This window comes from Corvus hawaiiensis, chromosome 5, assembly GCF_020740725.1.
Source record: "Corvus hawaiiensis isolate bCorHaw1 chromosome 5, bCorHaw1.pri.cur, whole genome shotgun sequence".
Classification (NCBI taxonomy): domain Eukaryota; kingdom Metazoa; phylum Chordata; class Aves; order Passeriformes; family Corvidae; genus Corvus; species Corvus hawaiiensis.
Window position 1 is genome coordinate 34,226,392 of NC_063217.1, and position 22,544 is coordinate 34,248,935.

Below are 22,544 nucleotides of genomic sequence, written 5' to 3' on the forward strand. Positions count from 1 at the left end.
CACATAACTGACTCAATGGTAATAAAGAGCCAGGGTGAGATTGTTAAGAATAAATGTATCCCATAGGACCAAAAATGCCTTTAGGACCCATCATCAAAGTTACTTAAACACTTAAGAAAGTCTCATCCTCACAGTATATCTTTTGGACTGCCACAAAACACATTCTCTGCTGTTTCATTAGGCATTTTTGGCCTAATCCTAAGCATATGACTACTCACTTTTGCAAGGATGTGGTTGCTGGGGTATTACATGCTATTTTTAAGCTAAAATATCACTTCATACTATTTCTGTACCTATTTCCTTTTCAATCCATCTCTTCTTGCCAAGATTCCTTTCTAATACAAAGTAAGTATTTTACTTCCCACAGCTGCTCACAAAAGCTATTTGGTTAGAAAACTTACTTAATTCCACGTTTGTCGCAAGTACTGCTTTCCTTGAACAGTTGTTTCTATATAGGTGTAAAAATGTGAATGTATCACCCGTTCCTCCAAACACTGTGCCCCTAAAGTTTCACTTCTATTTGCTGCTTGTACCACAAGAAAACAATTTTCAGGCTGGTATCTGCTGAGAAATCTTTTGTTTACAGTACCTTGAACCATGGTATAGAAAGAATCAATGGATGATAAGTTGGAAGTGATGCTGACATCTTCCTCTCTGCTGGATGACTCAATGTCCACTGTAATGGCCCTTTCCATTTCCCCATGAAGGTTAGTGACGACTCCAGTTGGGAATGTAACGTTTGTTAGACGGCCCTCGCTATCGTAGCTAAAAAAAAAAACAGACCGTCCAGAAATGATACATAGCAGAAACAAATTGTTTTCACTTACAAGTAAAATGAACAAAAATACCAGCTACTCATATTGTTAAGGCATTTTTGCTTTTTTATGTGTGCATGGAATAGGCATAGCAAAGACTTCAAACATGCTTTGAAGTACTCAAAAGCTGCTTAACTACAGCAGCCTCAATGGTGATAGCAAGAGCAAACAGATGGATCTTCAGCTCTGCATATTATTCTTTGAAGTGTGACCAGATCCTGCTGCACATCTAATTCACCACTTCAAAGGAAGCATATTTTTTGGTGCTAAATTCTGTAGCATTCTGTACTCACTCCCTATTACTGGACTAGATTTTACTTTTATTGAGTAGGAATCCTCAAAATTTTTGAAAAAAGGGTATCTTAATAAGAGTGTCTTTTGGGCCTTTCCTATTCAATGATTATGCAGAACACCTGTCCTCCTGAGTGCTTATTGTCCCTTGTATTACTATGAGTACTATGAGACAGAATCTGGGGTAATATTTAATCTACTTAAGCTGCTTGTAGCTGGAAACCAGAACAGCTAGCATCTCTAACTTGTTAACTGCCTGTGGATCATAGTTTGAGAATTGTGACACAAACCATGAGATTTTTTCTTCTGTGTCAACTGACATTTATTTAAACCAACAGCTATATATCCACTTAATATGAATAGGTAGATAGAATTTCTGTAATTGAAGTAGATCTATGACATCTAAACCGTGTCTTCTCTTATGCTGTTAGGTATACCCTGTTGGTACATGACCAGAGACCATGCTCACATCCAAACGTATTTTGGACACAGTATATAGAGAGAGGTAAAGCACAGTGTGAGCTTGTGGTCATAAAACTTGTCTTTAAGATTAGCTCTTCCAGTACTACAGTCTTGATTTGTCAGCCTAGGTGTTCTGCTGAAGCTCCTTGTTTTGAAGTATAGCCTGTCTGTAGCTGCAACAGAGAAAAAAGCACCCGAAGGATGATTCCATGCCCATGTATGACCTGTTTGCTCTCAGGAGTTTGCCATTCCTCTCCTGTGACCATGTAGTTAGAAGCTGAAGAACGCCTGCCTTAGTCTCTTAAAGTAACTAGAACATGACCCTGCAGGTCCTCACAATGTGCTGGACATTTCATGCTGATAATTATCATCAAAATTGCTCCTACTGGAAAAGAAAAGCAAAACCAAAAAAAGCCCCCACAAAGCCCCAAGTGTATCACTGAGGCTACAGAAACTTTCTTAAATTGAGTGAGTTAATCCTAACAGCTGTAACCCACAACACACTAACTTTCTCTGAACAGTATGAGTACTGCACAGCATTGCTGTAACTGAAAAGATTAAGAAAATTTTTCTTCCAGTTACAAATCTTACTCTGTAGATTTAACAGCTTTTTGCATACGGTCATTTCCCTCCTTTTAGCACAGTTGATTTCCCTTGTTTGTGTAAGACTTTCACTTAGCAACAGGCAAGAGAAAAGAATGTTTAAAAATCAGAAACCATACTGCAAGCCAGGGAAGTCAAGTGGGGAAACTTATTTTTTGAATTAAGTACATTTCATGATAATGAGGTTTCTTCCAGTGTGTTTCTGTCCCTAATTGGGGTTCTTTTTAACATACTGGACTCGGCAAGCTGAAATACTCCATTTATGCGGGAGACCAAAACAAACATACTGAAGTTCCTTGTGCATGAATGTGACTGCTAGCCTATTCATGACCTCAGTCTCATTCCTCAGTTCCAAGACCTTATTTTATTTTCATGCACAGCTTCCCTTTGCAATTCCCTGGGGAGCATATATTGTCCAATTAGTGTCCTTTTCTATTTTCTGCTTTATGTTTGAAAATGGTATCAAATTACTTTGTTGGGAATTACTTCCATCCTTTGATTCCAGTAGACAAGTACTGGTCTTTATTCCAAACAATGCTTACTAAAGGCACAAAAGATAAGATTTCCCTTTAAGAACTTTTTTCCCTTTTAATCACAGTATCTGTGAGAAACTAATTATTTCTCAGTATACCACCTGAGTCGGAAAATGCTACGCATTTAGTAGTATTCAGTGCAGTGTGTGGCTTCAGTGCAGTATGCAGCACTGAACTGTGCTATCCTTCTTTTACGCATTCTTGCTTCCACATTATTACTTTTCAACTGTGCCTACAGTTCTTGAACTGGTCCCGTCTTTCACAAATATGGGAAAGCACATCATGAGCCTGAGATAAGCAGTTAATATTATTACAGTGGGGGAGAGTTCAAAGACCAGCAAGAAATCATGCTACACATTCATGTTCTTAAAAACATGACTGTAAAGCTGAAAGAATCTTAAAAGCCATGATTGCTTGGTTCAGGCATCCTAGTGCAAGAAGAAAATGTGACTGTGAAAGGTAAGAATAGGATTTCTCATACTTTTATAGCCAGGAACAAAAAGAAAAAGGGGAAATAGGCCTTTCTACAATTCACTACATATTCCATTTTATCACAGATTGCAATGTGTGTCCTTTATTTTGTTCACTGTACATCGAATACTAAACTTACTTTATACTTGCTATCTTCTTGCCCACAATCAAAGCCTTATCAATGCACAGCATAGCAACATCACTCATACCTTTGGGCATTCTGCAGCCATTTTTCTTATTACATTCAAATATCCTTGCATTCTGCTGCCAAGGTGAATTTATTCATCCAAGATTGTCAGTTTTAGACTGAGAGATTTCTTTTTATCTGCCTAGTGTTCTAATATTGAAATTGCCCTAAAAGGAACGAGATCTGAAGTCTAGAGGGTGAGCACCTATATTTGGCATTTCACAGCCTCTTTGATCTTTTCATCCAAACACAAGCTCAGGCACACGTGTTACCATGGAGGCCTCTGATCTTTCTCCTTTTCCAGGCTCCACAGCAAAGCACCTCTTCAATTCCTCAAGAGTGAGTTTCACATAAACTTTTCAAAACTCTAAACCAGAAACTTGCTCCCTGGATGTGACATTGTGTGCATTAATCCCCTCAGCTCATTTCTGTTCGCATTAACGTAACAATCTTCATATTTGGTCAATAACTACGAAGGCAGCAGTGGGGACAGCTGCCACCACCGGTAGCTGAAGTTCCCCTTAGATCAAATTCTTTTTCTTCTTTAGGATGAGCTGCCACTGCCAGATAGTTTTCCACTTCTGCAGTGAGAATTTCTCAGAGATAATGATTATCAGCTTCCCAGATTCTTGACCTTTTGCTCTTCACCTGCTGGAAGTCTCTCTTCCATTGTTCATCTCCTTCAGTTTTAATTACATGCCTTCCCAGACCATTTTCTGTTCTAGGCTATGTAGGACACTTCACTTTGCAGTAATAACTTCCTGGTAAGCCTTGCCACAGATGGAAATGTCCTACTTTCTTTATTTTTGACTTGTTTCTCAAGTGCATTTTATCTTAGTCCGTAGCACATTTAGCTCGACCCCAACTTGCAGAGCATTATTCATGTTTTATATCAGAAGCTATTTCAATGTAGAATAGGGAGCTGTAGAAATAAAGTGTATAGTAAAGGCTGCACCTAAAGCCAATTGCTAAGTTATGACTGATAACTGTTTTTCCACAGACCTCTGCAGCACAATCCCTTAACAAAATAAATTCTGTGATTTTTTTTTTTTTTTGCTGTTGTAAACGTCAGGTTGAAGAGCAAGGCACACCAGTTCCAGCACATTTCAGATAACAAGACATACGGTCCCAAATGCATATGAACTATTTAAGACTGGTTACAGATTATACTATTAGTTGGGATACTGTAATAGAGAAATGAAGCATGAATGCATTTCATAATATAGACATGTATAATTTTGACAGTAGAAAGAAAAGTACTGTTACACTTTCAGTCAACTCACATCAGGTATTTCCTCTATGCATCTCAAATTACCAAGAGTGGCTAAAAAATTTATGGAACATTACCCTACTTGTTTCAAACTATTAATGGGAAGCATTTTATACCAGAGTGCTGCTTCTTGGCAGGTGAGAACAGAAGGTTCAAGGTTGACATTCAGGAGTGCAACATGTTGTTGTTTTAGGTGCATACCATGTTGACAACATGCTGAAAAATCTGTCCTAACCTGGCAATGAAGTGTCTCTCTTGGCTTGTTAAGGCCATTTAAGCTACATTTACATAGAGGACCGTGGTCCATCCTCCAGTACATGAAAGTATTTTGGTTTCCAAATACATTCTTTCACTTGTATTCAGCCTCCGTAGCACACTGCAGGTTTAGTCCCTCCCAAATAGTGAATTCAGATTTGGAAAACTACAGTAAAGAAAAGCCACTCCAGTAGCACTTTCATTGCATGCTCAACCAGTATCAAAATGGTTATCTTGCCGATCAAAAGGAAAGAAGCCCACAGTTTATATACCATCACTTTTATTATCATTTCATCACCCGTAGGGAGCTCTTCTGTCCCCCACTGGTTTAAAATTGGGCATGGCAACTTAATGGAAGCTCTAGTTCTGGCCACCTTTAACCATTATGTGGGTTGTTGAAAGAAAGAAAACTTTCAACTTGAACATAATGAAATGTGCTATTTTTTTCCTTTACTCCATTTCTACATTACTTTCATTTTGATAAGCATTTTTGCTTTTTATATGTCTGAAGAGGGACTGAATGAGCCTGCTAAGAATGAAAAAGGTGAAAATAATCTACAGATGCATGGGCAGAAATGATTTCTTTTTTTTTTTTTTCATTTCTTATTTAGTCTGATTGAAGTAGAGACTTCAGTGCATCCATAACTACTCATTTATAACCTGCATTTATTCCTTTATTTCCACACAGTATACTTGTATTTGTATCTTAAAAGGTTTAGCATCTTGCTTGTGAATTCACAGTACAATTATATTTCAGGGAAACCTGAAATATTAAACTATGACCCTTTTGGAGATATAACAATTTTTTTTTTAGAAAAACACCAATCAATAAAGAATATGGCAGTATGTATTCCTAATATTTTGTTTTGCTCAACAAGAAGAAGGCAAATAACAATTTGGTATATATTAGTAGCCTGTAAATTATGACAAGTGGATTTTTAAAATTTTATTTTATTATTTTCTAAAAAGTGATGGCATTTCTCTTTTTTTCTTAACTGGAATATTGTTAAGCATGAAGAAAAATGCACCCAGGAAGGTCAACTGTATCCTTGGGGTGCATCAGACACAGCACTGCCAGCTGGGCAAGGGAGGGGATTGTCCCACTCTGCTCTGCACTGGGGCAGCCTCACCTCGAGTGCTGGGGGCAGTTTTGGGCACCACAGTGTAAGAAGGATGTAAAGCAGAGCATCCAAGGTCACTTGGTCTGTTCAGCCTGGAAAAGAGGAGACTGAGGGGAGACCTCACTGTAGTCTTCAACATCCTCGTGAGGGAAAGTGCAGGGTAGGGCACTGATCTCTTCTCTGTGGTGCCCAGTGACAGGACCTGAGGGAATGGCATGAAACTCTGTCAGAGGAGGTTTATGTTGGATATGGTTTATGTTGGAGAAGGTTCTTCACCCAGAGGGTGGTCAGGCACTGGAACAGGCTCCCTGGGGAAATGGTCACAGCACGAGCCTGACAGAATTCAAGAAGTGTTCTGACAATGCTCTTGGGCACATGGTGGGACTCTTGGAGCTGTTCTGTTGCAGGGTCCAGGCCAAGGCCACGAGCTGGATATTGATGATCCTTGTGTGTCCCTTCCAACTCATATTCTATGATTTTATGGAAAAAAAAATCAGTATTTGTAGCGGTGCAGGTGGCTGCAGCTACTCTTTGTCCTGAGAAGAACTCAGACACCCAGCTGTGGCGGTCAGCAACCCAAGTTTAGCATGTAACTTTCAGTCATGGTGAGAACCCCTGATTCCCTTGTTCTGTCTTTTGCATGTTTTCCCCTGATTGGTTAATATTTTGTCTTCTTGTTTTATGTATGAAGTTATGTATATTCATTTTCCTTATTTAATATGTATTAGTTCTAGAAAGTTCTTCGTTCCTCGACGCCCCATTGGATCCTTCCCTGAGTCCCCCCCCATGTGTTGTTCCCATTGGTTCCCTTCCTGTCAATCCCACCTGCTTGCCCCTATCCCATTGGCTGAGATCCCTTTCCCCACCTATTCTGTACCCAGTATAAGATCCCTGGACCCTCCGACCAATTGGCCTCTTCGTCCCTGTCTTTTCATGGGAATAAACCTGCGTGGAACATATATGGAGAGTCCCCTCTCTTTACTTCTTTGCCTTCGCCTGTGTTCCTGCTTAACAGCGACAGGAAGATACAGCCCCTTTTGGGTGAGGAGCTCTGCCCCTTTTTCATTGTGTGTTGGGCACTGAGTGCCGCCTTCCAGAGGGGTTTCAGTGCTGAGCTCCGGGCTTCTTTGTGTCAGCACGCGAGGGGTAGAACCCCCTTCTGCCAGCTCCCAGTGGCTAAAAACTCCTCCAAGTATTTTTTTCCAGTCTTACAGAATTCTAAATATATGAAAAAAACCCCCCACTTCCTTTCTTTTCCCTTTCTTTTCTACTTTATTCCTTTCCTCTCTCCCTCTCCTTTTTCCTTTCGCCTTTCCCTTTTTTTATTTTTCTTTTCCCTTCTGTTGAGCCTAGCTCTGAGAAAAAAGTGGATAAACAGGAATTACAGAAAATAGATCCAGGAGTGATTCTAGAGAAGAGCTAAATTAAACTACAGCCAGAATCCCAATTCTGGAAAGAAATTTGTATGCCTACTTGTTTTTTAATGGAATTTGGGCAGAAAATGCAAACTCACAAAACCACAGAAGTTAGAAGGTCATTAAAAGTATCAGCCACATTTCTCTGTCCTGTCCAACCGTCAGACAACTCAAGCTTTTCCTGTTCCTTTATCTGGTGGCTTTTCCATGGGGAAAGGGTCTTTACCTTGTTTTCATCTGGGGAAGTCTTATGCAACTGTTTGCACAGCTGGTTAAATAATTCAGGTAATGGTCTTTTATCTTAGCAACATGGTCAGGATAAATTTTTCAGTCCAGGTTTAATGAAGAGATTTCCTCAGCTGGAAAGTGATTGACAATTTCTCCTTTCACCTTATCCTGTTATAACTGCAGCTCTTGCGGCTTTTTTTTTTGGTGTGTCTATTTTGTCAAAATGTTAAAAGGACAGTTTTCAGTCTTTTTTTTGTAAACTGGCATTCAGCATGCTAGACATGAACAATTCACTTAAATAGGCCTCTCTTGACAGCCATAACTCATCTGCAAAACAACAGGCACACTCTAAACGAGAATCACTGCAGGAAATGTGTCTGTTGGAAAGGGAGCTCAGAGAAATGAATCAACACCTCTTCCCATGACAGCTCATTCACTTCCTTACGGAGAAGGTTTTGATGCTCATTTTCCACTTCATTGCACAACCAGATAAATAAGCTTGAGTTCAGTGCTTATGCTATGTAAGATTGACCACCTTCACAGCCCAATCCAAAATGACTTCCAGGTATTTGGAGCCAGGTATTTTGGGGGTGCGGTGCTTTGCAGAGAAAGAAGCAACACATGAATTTAGCATGCTGGGGATGCTTTACTTTTTGCCAGAATACTGCCAAACTTCTCACTCACTGCTGTATGGTACTGCAGTCCTCCATGCTGTGCTGATTGCTGCAGCAAACACCTGCCATGTGGAGCCACAAAACCAAGGACTCTCCCACACCTCACATATCTGACATGCTCCGTACATGCACATGAACTTGCACAAATAAACAGTGTTAATGATGACAGTGCTTTCTGAAGAGCAGGAAGAACAACTCCAGTGTCTGTGCCTGGGGAAGGGGTGCACTGGGAGCAGCAGGACGGAGGCAGTGTGGCTTACATGAGAGGTATTTTTGGGGATGGAGCAGCTTTGCAGTGCTGGGGGTGTGCCTCAACAGCTCACACTCTCCTGAACTGAGTGCAGCCAATTCAGGAGCAATTCAAGGGGGCTTGTTCTTATGAAGATGAGACAAAATTACAGTAGCTAGGCTGACATCTACAAGACCTCAACACTCATCCCTCACTTTTCAACTTCCCTGTAATGGGAATTCACTGCCCATGAGCCCTGTGGGGTGCACATAGGAGGGATTCTGGATTGCCAGGGTGTGCCAGTGGGCAGCTTCCCGCGCACAGTGTCTTTAACCTCAGGGCTCCTCAGGGCTGCTGCCTTGCCTGTGTGTCACCTTCCCCAACTTCTTAGCTCATCTATTATTGCACAAATAAACCGTGTGTCTTGTTGATATAAATACCAGAGTATGGCCTTTTAAATAAAAGAAATGTTGGTGTATATATACTTTGTGTGACAGATTGTTCCTTGCTGTAAGGTCTGCTTACACTGTCAGAGCTGAGCGTACAGGCCTTTAGTGAAAAAAGGACATAAGGCTGGTCTGTTTGGCCAGAGATTTTGCTCACAGAATAAGCTGTAATGTTACTTTTTCCCCCTTAATTCCTATTTGGTGGTAGTGTGGGGATTTAATTTAATTTTATTTTTATCTTGAAAGGTAAAAACTCCATGAAGCTGTTTTTACAGGGTCACAAAAAGTGGACAAATCAACTTATTAAATTACATTATGTTTGAAAAGCAAATTTAGTAACAGGAAAACAAAATTATATGCATGTATTTTTTTTTCTTTTAGGACAGCAGAATACCAAGGCAGTAAGCAATAATTGCTAGATTCAGGTTCTGTGGTTAATTTAGAGTAACAACCTTTTTCCTTCGGAGCACAAGTCACACCCAATCAATGCAGGCTTCAGAAGTAACTTTCTCTTCTTTGGAGGGGACTCCAAAGGTAAGACTTTAAACTGCATGTGCCTTGTAGGCTTCCTAGAGAGCTGATCAGTCTGGTCTCACTGGGGACGTCAAGGAAGACCAAATCTCTTGATGGGGCTTGAAAATATGTTTGAATACAGCATGACTGAAAGCAGAGAATAGCCTTTTCACATGGGATCCTGAGTTGTCTTTCCACCCTCACCACACCAGGTTCCCTGTGAAGTGAGTGTGAAGGAGGATGAGCTTACCTATTCAATGGCTTCTCAGGTCTGCTTTTATTACTTAGGAGAAGAAACAGTAACATTGAAGAATAAGAAATGGGTAAATGTCTACTAGATGAGACATACTACTGCTATCAGGGCAATTACAGGACACACTGCAGTTCTCTAAAAAATTTCACATTGGTATCTAATGTTATATATTAATGGATTATTTTTAACATGGCTGCTTTTTTATTAAGCAGGGTGAGTTTGAAACAGCAAATTTGTGCTCCAATGTTAGCACAAGTCTTACAAGACTAAATAAGATAACATGTAGTATGATATCTACTGTAAAGCTGAGTTACAGTTCCAGTTTAGAAAAGTGTGAGACATAACCTCTCTTCTTTAAAGTTGAAGATAGAAATTTTAAAAATGTATTGAATGATTTATCTTAAGAAGAAACATGGTAAGTCCTGTCACCAAGCACAGCCTTCACGAAGTTCCTCTCAGAAACTGCATGTTGCATGAAACAGGGTTACATACTTGTGTAGTGTTGATGTACTCAGTGCAAAGTTAAAAAAACCCCAAATTAAATATGTCAGCTTGATATTTTTCCCTACAAGTCCTCTTTGGGTAGGGGGTCTACTTAGGTTGTTTGAATAGAGAGGAAGAGTTTTAATTGCCTTTTGGCCAGCCTTGCTTCCATGGGTCTACACGAAGATGTGAGAGAGGGTTATGGCTACTAGATCTTCAATTTGTGTCATGTTGAGAGGAGAAGAAGCAAATATGCTTTAAGAGAGAAATGTATGTATAGCATGCTGTGTTGTGCCAGGCAAAGTGGATACAGAAGCACTTATGCAAGGACTGGATATCTCAAAAATATTCCCAAAAAGATAGTTCAGAAACAATTAAGAATGAAGAGAATATGTCTTTTGTTGCTTGAGTATATATAGCATGGGAAGGTTAAAGACACTGCACTTGTAAATCACAGTTTGCAATCAAAGGCTCATATGATTCCACAAAAGTCAATGCAAGAACATGACAACTGGCTAAACAAAAGTGCTTGAATGAATATGGGTAATTATTTTATAGCCACTACATTTTATACCGATGCAGCAAGAAGCAGTGGCAGTAAAAGCAGAAGGCACCAAAGGTTGTTGATAGTAAAAGGATAAAAATACCTAAAAAGCACTATGATACCAAGAACACTCAGATAATGTTGTTTAGTAGTGATAAAAAAATCCAGATTACAATTTTGTATAAAGTTACGGTATTAGTAAGAAACTAGAATCAAATTAGAATGAAAAAAAACTGCAAAAAAAAAGAAGACTAGGCATTTTTAGATATTCATACTACTGAAACATAAAATGGGATAGAAAAATCAGCAGAAATAGAAACACAAATGTTACAGGAAAATGTTACAGGAAACGGTACAGAAATATTAATTATGAAAACTGGATTTTGAACCTCTTAATATACAGTAAAAGTGCAAGTGAATTGGCACTACTATTAGGGTATAATTTTCCTCTGATCAAATTAAATACTTGCTTTTCAGCATAAGTTCCATAAAATTTTCCATAGCCAAATCTCAGTATTTCCAAGTCAGACTCCACAAGCAATGTATTAAGATGAAGCAGAAGAAAAACTGCAAAACATAATCTATTCTCTGTTGCCAGCTGTTGACAGTTACAGATGATGTGCCTGGTACTTGGGGAAACTAAACAAGTCCAAGCCAGAGGCAATAGCTGACTCTGTATCACAGAGTTTTAGGGAAACCACAGCACTGAATGCATTGCAAATAAAAGCATAATATGCAAACTCTGCAGCACACAGTGAAAATAGATTTTTTGCTAGCAATTCTCCAGAGTCCATAAATTACTGTAAGGATTTCACATTCTGCATGATTTCACCACCTTTCCAGAATAGCTGGAAAACTCGTTAATTTAACTGTGGGAGCAAAGTAAACTTGTAAGAGCTGTGCCTGCTAATGTCACTCTCTGTGCTTCCTGTTGCATTGCCTTGAAGACAAGGACTTGAGTGGGAGAGAGGAGGGGAAGGAGAAGACGGATGAGTTCAGAGCATGAAGTATCAGAGGAAACATTGGATGGACTGTCAAGAGATACGAGAGGGGATTGTGAAGAAATTCACCGCTGGGAAAGGAAAAAGCAGGGAACTCAAACACACCTTAGGGAAATAATGGGAGATGTGGGAAGTAGCAAGATACAAGGTAATAAAGTAAGGAAACATAACAGGCGGTCTGGAGAGCAAAATAGAGTCATGGAAGAAAGGCAGTGGATTTCCAGAGAGGAGGAGCCATCTTAGTCTGGATCAGACCTCTGGCTGCTGATACTGCTTCTAAGAGAAGAGGAAGAAAAATGAGAGAAAGCTGAAAAGAGATAAGGAACAGTGGCTACTGGGATTACTTAATGTCTAAGGAGAGCACATGCAGCCTGAACCTTCCAGGAGAGCTTGTGTGGTGAAGGAACAGCTGTCTTTTTACAGAGGAGCCTGCAGAAGCACCTGGGCTGTGACAGCAGAGGGACAGAGCCCAGATGCCCAACACCGGGCTGAGCACGATTTTTTCCAAAGCAGCTGTCGGGCAGGACTCCGTGCCCGTGAGGGATGGGCACGGTGCCGAGTGCTCCCAGCGCACACGGACTGCAGCTCTGCCCCAGCAGCTCTGCCTGGGCAGCCAAGGCTGCTGGCTGCTGGTCCTGGAGGGATTGTCCCTCGCACAGCAGCCTCTGCCAGTTCCTCAAGCTACCTAAGGAGCACAGAGCAGCCACAGGCTGGCACAGCTGCCTGGCTGGCAACTGCTGGAATGCCAGGGCTTTCATGGAGACCCGGGCTTGCAGCCTGGGGGCTGGCCGATTACACAGGGGCACCTGCAAGGCTTTTTAGGTTTTTGCTTCTGATACTTCAAAGACTTAGGTCCAGAGAAAATGCTCTTTTTGTGCACTTGGCATAGCTATCTGTATGTAAACTCAGAATGGAAACTGCTGCACAGAAATAATGTCATATAGGCTAGCTAGGAAGTGTCACTTCCAAAATGCTAATATGCAGATAATTAGTTTAACTTGTAAGATTTATCGATTTAAATGTTCATATTATGCATATATAATATGCAGTTATATTTAATATTTTCCAGCTCAGATATCTCGCAATTTTGTAAGAGAATTTGATTAGGCTGATTACTTTTATACCTTGTTTAATATTATAATTTCATTATAAAACATAATCTGGGCAACTTTTATCTTCATATGGCTCCATTGGTTTTTTAGTATGCATGCATTTTCAATCATTTTTGTAAATGCTCTGTTAATACCATTTTTATTCAGTAAGTTTTTGGACTTTTGTAAACAGGTAACAGTTACTATGAATTTGAGTAACAGTGCTTTACAAACGTATACATTCTTGAAATATAAGGTGTCAGTTTTGATCAGCACACTATAACCCTTGAAAAAATATAAATTTATAAATCCATTTTGTCATAAAAACACTAAAAATCCCTGAGGTCTGTAAACAAAGAAAACAGATTATATGATATCCTAAGTAATTCAAACTAGTACATACAATTTCACTGTAAAAACCAAAAAGAATGTAAAAAAATATTTCTTGTGTATTAGTCCTTTCCTTCTTCAGGGAAAGAGGAGACTAAATAAAATAAACTATAGATTAATTAGTGTCCAGGCTAAAATAAATAAAAAAGTAAATTTCTTTTGGATCTGATATTAGTGTGATTTAAACTGTGGAAAAAAGCCACGAAAAGAAACAAGACCAAATGGTTTAGTATGTGCCAGAGCAGTGATTGCCAATTTTTGGGATGCAGTGTTTTTGCAAATATTTCCCATTTGCACTGAAAAGTTCTGAAAAAGGAAAAAAGAAAGATTGAATCATTTTCATAAACCTGCTCTCAAACCACTGAGAACTCAGCTGAAATTATATAAGTTCTTTGGATCCATGCTCCACTTATACAACCAGATTGGCACAGGAGAATAGTTAAAAAAAGCTGTTCATGAGTTGCTCCAAAGGCTGAACTTTTTATTACTAAACCCACAGTATTTTTCCTCCATGTATCTTCAGCCATTTAAACAGATGTGTGACAACCAAAAGGTGAAACAACCCAGTGATACTCAAAGCTAGTTGGCAAAAAGGCACTTCTAGTCCATTGGACATTCAAACAGTTGAACAGTTTTAACTGTGAGTGGGGAAAAAAAGTCTAAATTTACCACAGAATATAAGTTCTATCCTTTTCTCAAAATATTTTGTGAATTTGAATAATAGAGTATAATAAAATACATAAATAAACTGTGATATTAAAAAAAAAAGCATCCAGAAATGAAGTTGAAATATTTTGCTATAGCTAAAATAGAACAAGGAAGTCAGAATGATTTCTTTTCATAATTTCTTATTCCTCACTTGATGTTTGAGGGAAACCTTTCCATTTTAACAAGGCTTCATTTTTTTCAACAGAAAACACTTCACCTGAAAAGGTTTTAGCCCATACCACCTACAAACATGGATATGCAGAAGCTGACAGAGATACACACTTGTACATCATGTCACCCCCACACAAACTCTTCTATGATAATTCATGGTTTCCATCTATTTGGCAATAGTAGCAGAAACCTCTCAAAACCCAGTGTCATCAGATTTAATGTTACAAATCATCAGCACCAAAAAGTCACAATAATACTTGATCTTTGAATAAAAAATGGCAAAAGAGTTGTGTTCACAACTATTTTTTTCTTCAAAAGGGAAATATACAGATATAGATTTGGTGCATAGGGATTTTATGTTCAAAAGAAGCAAGCAGCTATGATGACTGATGGATGTTTTTAAGAACGCTGTTTTGGCAAGAAAAACACAGTGCCTTCTCCCCTCCCCCCCTTATTCCATGTAGCTTTACATAACCAGTACAATGTTTTATTTTTGGTATTTACTTGTACAAAGCATCATAGAAAACATTACTGTAAGGGACCTTGAGAGGTCACGCAGTCCAACCTCTACCCCAGGGCAGGATCTGTTCTTCCTGCATTGGCCCTGAAAGATGTCTGATCTGTTTTTAAAGACAGTCTATGAACGGCAAGGGGTCACTATCATTGTTGTCTGCTCCAGGGCTCCAAAATCTTCACCGTGAAGTTCCTCTAAATTTAGTCTAATCTGAATCTTCCTTGTTGCAATTAAACAGATTACTGCTTCACCATGGCTACAGGGAGGAGATAAATATCTTTGCTTCTGCAAAAGCCTCATACACTTGCAAATTTGGGGAGAGTGAAATTGCCTAGCTTTTTCCATAATTACTTCAGCTTGGGAATTCTAACGAGACATTGGTCGGAGGTAATTGTTTAGGAAGTGCATAAGCAGCAGCTTGGAAATAGTACTAATACTTACTGAGGGGAATAGCCTGCCCTTTGGGTTTTCTGTAAGCCAGCTGGACATACCCTAACTCAGACCAGAAAGTCTGCATGAGAGCAGATCAGGTGTGAAAGATGGCTATTTACAGTCTCAGGAAATAGCTATGTACTTCATGACACACAGTACCCTCAATTCTCCCTATGATGAAAAATATAGACCTATCACCCACTGAACAGTGAATATAATATCCACTTCTTTGCGATCATGCACACGCCATTAAGATACATTCAGGAGCCACTAGCTACTGTGGTACACCACAGTAGGCTACACAAAAACTACAGACAACATGGTGGGAAATTACTGCCCTGATTAAAACTCCAGGTCCTCAATTAGCCAGTATGGATGCCAGCATGGTTTAGAGTGCCTGCTGTACCCAGCAGATGCCTTAATTTCTGTACGGGCCTTCACTGTCCCCCAAACTGACTGTCTTGCCCAACTTGCCTATTGGAAACAAGTGGCTCTGTTTGTCACAGTTAAACACTGAATTTACTCTCTGTGGAAAGGGATGGCTATTCCTAGCCCACCTGAAGCTGTGCTCTGGTCTCTCAGCATACAGGACAGGGCTAACTCATGAGAAAGAGAACATTTGCCCTCCCAACTGAACACTTTTTCATTTCTCTGTGTACCCTTGCTGTGCTTCTGTGTCCTCTTGGCAGGACCTAAAAAGATACACAGCGGATGCACCAAAGCACAATTAAATGTTACAGATGTGTGCTAATACTTTGGGAAGGTGCCCGCTACCAAAGCCCTGCCAATTTACAGATTATTGTAAGAATACCTTAAAACTGGCAGCAGTACCATCCCACCTGCTGTCTTTGTTAGGGATCAGCATTTCTAGCCCTGTCTCCACTTCAGGACACAATATGCAGTGAAGCAGCACCTGCTGCTCTTGTGTCTCTGATGGGCATCTGTAAAGGCTGGAGAGTATATACAGGTGCTCAGAGTCCTCCTGCACACTGCCTCAGCCAAATGTACACTGACAGAAATATGAAGTTATCTCAGAACACAGATGTTTGGCTTTGCTGCCACTGCCTGACACTGGCACTTTATTTTCTTTATCATGTGTGTTAAATGGAAAGCTTTTTTTTAGGCCCTGACCTTGGCAGCAGTTGCTACTGCATTTCATCATAAAGATACGAGAAAAGAAGAGGGGGAAAAAAAAGAACAGGGACTTACTGGATTTTCATGATGCCCTTTGTAAACTCGAATAGCTCAGCTAGAGGCCCTCTTAACAGTTTTACTTATCATACTAACACTGTATCTTCCACTCCTTCATAGACACCTGTTTACCCAACCTCATCATGTCTTTCATGTGATGAAAGTTAAAATGTGAGTTAAAAATACACATATTTTTCCGGCTGGCAGAGACAACTGAAAAAACCCCTGTGTTCATTCTACATTGATCTTTTTTGAAATAATGGTTTCTGTTTTAAGCTGCATTTTTGGTATGTTTTGCATAGCATATCAGTTGGCATTTCAGATGATTTGGAGATGATGTTGCCTATAAAACCTGTATGTCAATTCTCTGGTTCTACTAGTTTATCTATAAATTGTCATGATCTTCCTTTAGTCAATATACTTGAGGATTCTGTAAATCGCTTTGCTAATCTGTCTGTTATGAACAGGCATTGATGACTTAATAAGTGTAACACAGGCTAAAGCAATTCACTGAAAAGATTTTTTCTGAGGTTAGTAAAATTACAAGTCCTACTGTTTCAGTAATACCTCTTGCTGTTGTGCTTGCACCTGTAAACGACATGGTGCTGGTGGTTTCTGTGTTTTCAGTTTATTCCTACAGGAACGACACTTCCCCCCATGGCCCACATTTCTTTTCTCAGCTTCCTCCAGCTGGGTCCACCTGTGTGAAATCCTGCTGTGCTGTCCAGGAGATCCTTCCTGCATACTTGCCACTCAGTGAAACACAACCTTTTACTACCCACCCAGATGTTATTTTTGGGTAAAAGACCATGCAGAAATGCTTTTACTTAAAAAAAAAAAAAAGAAAAAAAAAGAAAAAATTGAGCAGTGAAGACAGATTTCTTGTCAGTATTTGCAGCAGAACAATGTCAATCTAATGAGCAAGTGGGATGAAAATCTAGTTTTTGATGCAAATCTACAAAACCACGCTTGTCTGAGTTACAAATTTCTTGACAAGAGTGAAATGTTGTCTCACTATTATTTCAATATATAAAACTGAAGTTCAAAATAATGAATTCAAAATTATTCAGACCTAGTGTTCAGAAGAAGTCAGACAAGTCAGACAGAGGAAGACAGCATGGGAAATTAAAAGTATCTTTCTGTGCTTTTTGTTATCAAGGGTCAACTTTACAGTTACTTCATCGAGAAATATTTCAAATGGTCCTGTAGAACTCAATAAAACTATAAGGCATCTGACTTTATTTTATGTACTTACTCAAAAAAAGTGGTCCATCCAGTCTCATCACTTTTAGTTGCCAGAAGTCCACTGTTGCCGTGGTAGGTAAATAAGACCAGCTCCTGCCCTTGTGCAGTCATGCTTTTCAAACATCCATTAGTGCCTATGGTCAGCCAGATGACTTGGTTATCCGGAGAGACCACTCTTACTGGCATCCGGTTGGGATCCCGCCTGATCCGAAGAGTATTCCCATTGCTGTCCGTTACCGCAGTAATATCATTGTCATTACTGTAGCTAAAATTGTACAGGTAGTCTCCGGTGACTAAACTCACAGTGTACTGGTGAGTACCGTTGACATCAAAGATATAAAGCTCTTGGTCAGTTGGAGAAGCAACTTCATAGAAGTTCATTGAATTCATTAAGGGTTTGTTCTTTGACACAGCCCGTATCCTAATGTTTCCCAGATCAGCAATATACAGGGTGCCATCTGGAGACACAGCTAAGGAGGAAGGAGCATTAAGTTTGGCATCTTTAGCATAGCCATCTCCATTTTGGTAACAGTCACAGTTAACATCATTTTTGCAATCACACTCTGAGGGTATTCCAGCAACTAAAGAGATCTCTCCATCAGTTGTGACTTGTCTTATCCTATTAATCTTCTTTTCATCAGTTTCTGTAATGTAAAGTACCCCACTGTAGGACACGGCGATGGCAGTGGCTGACTCCAGCGTGGTCTGGACAGCGTGTTTGCCCACCGTGTACTCCACCCCCGGAACCTGGCAGTGCATCGGCCTCCCTGCAGCAATGCGAACCTGACGGTTTTCAGTGATCTGCAGAACCACATTGTTATCCAAAACATAAATGGAGTTATCCATTGGGTTGATAGCTAAGTCTGTAGGCCATTCCAGGCGAACCTAAACAAAGAGAAGTGTTTTGTTAAACAGTTAACCAGTGAAGATTAAATGAATTAATTAACCTTCAGTTTTGGACAATGCTGTAAGGATATTTTCCATCTGCTGTAAGCAATCATGACTGAAGAACTTGCTTGAATACAAGCAGCAAACTAAAGCTTTTCAGGGAGGAAGGGGGAGCAATATTCGGCATCCATTTTATTGAAAAGAAAACCAGTTGCATTGAAACTGTAATACAGGCTGAGTTTCCCCTCCAATAAATGCAATACTTTTCTGTATCACAAATGCATAAATAACTACAGAGACAATGTCTAAATCCTTGTCAACAGTATTAATCTTTTATTCTTGTAGCAGCAAAAATAACATACTACCTCCCAGATCATGAAACACTGTACTCCATTTTTTGAACACTCCACTACTGACATGTCCCTTCTTACCTACACAAGCTTTTTAAGACAAATAGAAAAATACAAGGGTTCTGTGTAAATCCTTTCATTCACTCTAGTAGGCTAAGGATGTCAGCAATTCAGAAAACATCAACGTGCCAAGATAGTTCTAACAGATATGCCATTCTCCCAGTATTTACTACCAGGCTTAATGTATCCTGCTGATAGTTTTGCTGTCCTAAACCAAACTGAACTTTATGGGCAGAATAATTGAAAACAGCAGCATTTATAGCTAAGAGAATACAGTGCAATTCACACCCTTGGAACAGGTTGCTTTCTCCCCCAAACCTGCTGTTAAATGTCCATCACGCACTCCACCCAGTTTTATTTTAAGGGGCACGAAAGCTGCATTTCAATTTCTATCCCCAGCTCAGCTTTCCAAATTAGCAGCAACTGAAAAGTACCTGGCTGATGTGCATGCTGGTATCACAGGTTAGAGGTCGTGCTGAGGTGAGGTCGTTGGAGCCAAGCAAAGTTGATATTATTCCATTCTGATCCACTTTTCTGATCATGGTCCCATCAACAAAGTAGATTAACCCATTCTTGTCTATTGCTATTCCTTCAGTGAAGCAAATAAAAATTAAGGGTTTTTTGCTGTACTAGCAGTGAATATATTATCCATAACTAAGGGTATAGGTAGCATGTATCTAGTGGAAATTGCAGGCAGTAGGTAGTAATACAGCTTGTTAATGTATCTTGTATAACAAACCAATATTCATCATGAAATCTACTACTGTTGATTGCATTTACTGTTCATTTGCTTTTGTGTGTTGGGAAGGGACTAGCTTTTAAGTTAACCTTAAACATGGGATAAGTGGAACCAAAAGCAATGCTCATTTTAGATCTTCACTGCTGCCTGCCAAACACATAATCTAAATGAGCATTTAAAAACGCTCAATAACCACTCAAGCCAAATACTTCCTAAAAAATCAACCCTAATTGATTTCAAAAAGATCAGTCCCCTGTAGTTCTCTTCCTCGATAGATTTTCTACTTGGAAAAAATCACTCAAATCCCCAATTTTTGAGCCAACTATTGAATTCAGTAATTAAACACGATCATGCCCCCAGCTCTGAACTTTTGTATTATTTTGAAAGGTACAGAGGGGTAGAACTCTTTTTACCTTTAGGGCTCATGAGAGTTGCCTCCACAGCCTTGCCTCCATCACCACACCTTGCCTCATCGAACGGCAGGCACTGCTCCCCTGTTCCTCCTATTACCTCAGCATTTTTGGTCAGGTCTTTTGCACCAGTGAGCGACTTGGGCCGATAAATCCTGCGTGTGTTCGTGTCGGAAACATACAAATCTCCTGTCACGGGGTCAGTTGCGAGGTAGTATCTGTGAGCTGGGTTGTTGCTGTAAGATGGAATTACACATTGCATATGCTCTAGTTAATTGCACCTAACATTGGATCAAGGAGAGAATGGTTTAGTTCCTATGCAGTGTGCAGTAATGCAGAAAGAGTTAAAGTCAATGGTGATGCTCCATGCATAGGTAGGACAGGTCATGGCCCCAAGATGGTTTTGGTCCACATTTCTCATCTGTGTCACAGCCAGCCTAATCTAGATTAATCCTGTGGGGAAAGAAGGTCCATTTTGCCTTTGATGCTCTCAGGCCAGTTGAATGCTGTGTCATTAGAGACTGCAAATGTCTCTCTGATAGGCCAAATCAAAATACTGGAGTTTAAAACCTTCCAAGAGTTCTGGGAACCTTGATATTGTCCCAAATTTTGCAGCAGGAGCCCAGCCCTCACTTACACTTTGTTGCTATTATCCTATCTGTTTTATTATAATTTATATAAGGCTGCTGGGGTTAATTCATAAACAGATAAGGCAGAGCTTGAATGATGAGTTCACAGGCAAGAGATAAGACATAATTCATAAGTATTTGTTTAATCCACTGCTTTCAAATGTGTGATACGCATGATTTAACACATTAGGAAATGTCATCTCTTCCACCAGAGACCAAGAAAAGCTTTTTCATTCTTCATAAGTCAGAGTCATATTTCAAATAACTGTACACATTGGCACAAAACCGCTAACTATGCCAGCACAGTCTTTATTACAGTGAAAATATATATTGCTAACCATTTTCCCAGAAACATACATTTTGCCTCTCCACTGGTGCCACATAATTGAGAATTACTGTCTTTTCTTCCCTGCTGGTAAAAAAAACAGCCCTGGAGATTACCTTTTGTGTTGATATATTATGATGTAGAAACTTAACCCACTGCAGTTGGGATTCCTGACCTAATTTATGGCATGAAGAGCTGAAATAAGGTCATGTAAATACATGAGGTAATTTCAGATGCTCGCCTCATGGACTGAAGCAGAGTGTCAGAACAGTCACTTCTGATGTTTGCAAAAGCACTGCTTAAACAGATCTACCAGTCTGGTGGTAGCCAAACATCTGTTCACAGAATGCTATACTTCACGTTTTGTAAATACATAACTGTGCTAATGTAACACATTTTTATGTACTGCCACTTGGAAAATGCAACAAGAGACCAACAGGAACAACTTGTGAACAAATTATGTCTTTTAGCAGGAACAGATTTTTATAGCTATCCAGTTACAAAAACACAGAAAAAAAATGTGTTGCATAAATAGGATTTTATTTGGTTTTAAGACTTTTAACATGTTGGTCCAGAACGAATGAAACCAAGTGAAACAGACTAGTGAAATCAAATATGCAGTGATTAGCACATCTTAAAAAGCTCTGCTACTGCACTGTTGTACAGCATGTCTGAAAACAATCAAATGTAGGCTTACTTTAAATTTCTGTCTGTTACAAATCTATTATTGCCAATGTGCTAAGTAGTTGGAAGGTATTTTCAAATCCTTAATTTATGCAGCGATCATTTAATATGATCACTATGTAGTGTACGAATTATTTATACCTCCACAGACTGCAAATTAAATTATACCCATTTACATGATTACTTTGGTCTTTAAGAAACTTTGCAGACACTTCAAATATAAACACATTGCAAGATGTGAAATGTGCAATTAAATTTTATTTCATTGTAATTTAAAATAACGTTCTTTCTTATACTACTGAAATCTAAATTAAAGTACCTCTCTTCAACCCATCTAACACTGCCTCAATCATATTTTTCAGCCATTGGAATAAGAAGTCATCAAATCAAAAAGTAAGTAATTTATGCCTAACACAATTATTTATTTCTAAAAAGTTTTAAAGCTCTTTTCTTCATAAATATGAAAATGTATGTTCTAATTAATTCTCACAAAAAAGAAATTGGGATGAATTCTCATGGTAAGCTATGGATCCTTATCAAACCAAAAAAATACACCTGATAATTTAAATGTATTTTCTCCTTTTATTAAAAAATCCCCCCAAGTTTGGGAGTGCATAGAATTTTGCTAATGAATCAATAGAAACTCTCCAACTTGCCTTATTTTGATATCTAATGGCTCCTTTCTGAGCTGATACTACAGGCTTAACCTCAGCATTTCTTTTCAGGTGAAGGTTAAATAGCTGCGGTGGCTTTAGCCAATAGAAACCCCCAATAATTTATGGGAGAAAGGCACAATTTGAGGAACTGAGTAACTGTCAAGTGAAAACTACATTTGTTTTCTAGCCAGAAAACATCCATGAGCACTATGCAGATCTCAAAAATTGTACAGGGATAAGCAGCCAGCAGCTGGAAAGCTCCAGAGT

General features: G+C 39.3%; 1 protein-coding gene across 32 annotated transcripts in view; it reads right to left on the reverse strand.

The window, feature by feature from the left end:
* TENM3 (teneurin transmembrane protein 3) overlaps positions 1-22,544 on the reverse strand; it is a 1,328,112-nt gene that overhangs the window by 18,336 nt on the left and 1,287,232 nt on the right. For all 32 annotated transcript variants that reach the window (XM_048302939.1, XM_048302936.1, XM_048302938.1 and 29 more), the window contains 4 exons: positions 19,987-20,219; positions 19,269-19,423; positions 17,547-18,421; positions 590-765 (listed from right to left, as the gene is read on the reverse strand). In XM_048302939.1, coding sequence (XP_048158896.1) covers positions 590-765; positions 17,547-18,421; positions 19,269-19,423; positions 19,987-20,219 — 1,439 coding nt within the window. The remainder of the gene's footprint in view (positions 1-589; positions 766-17,546; positions 18,422-19,268; positions 19,424-19,986; positions 20,220-22,544) is intronic.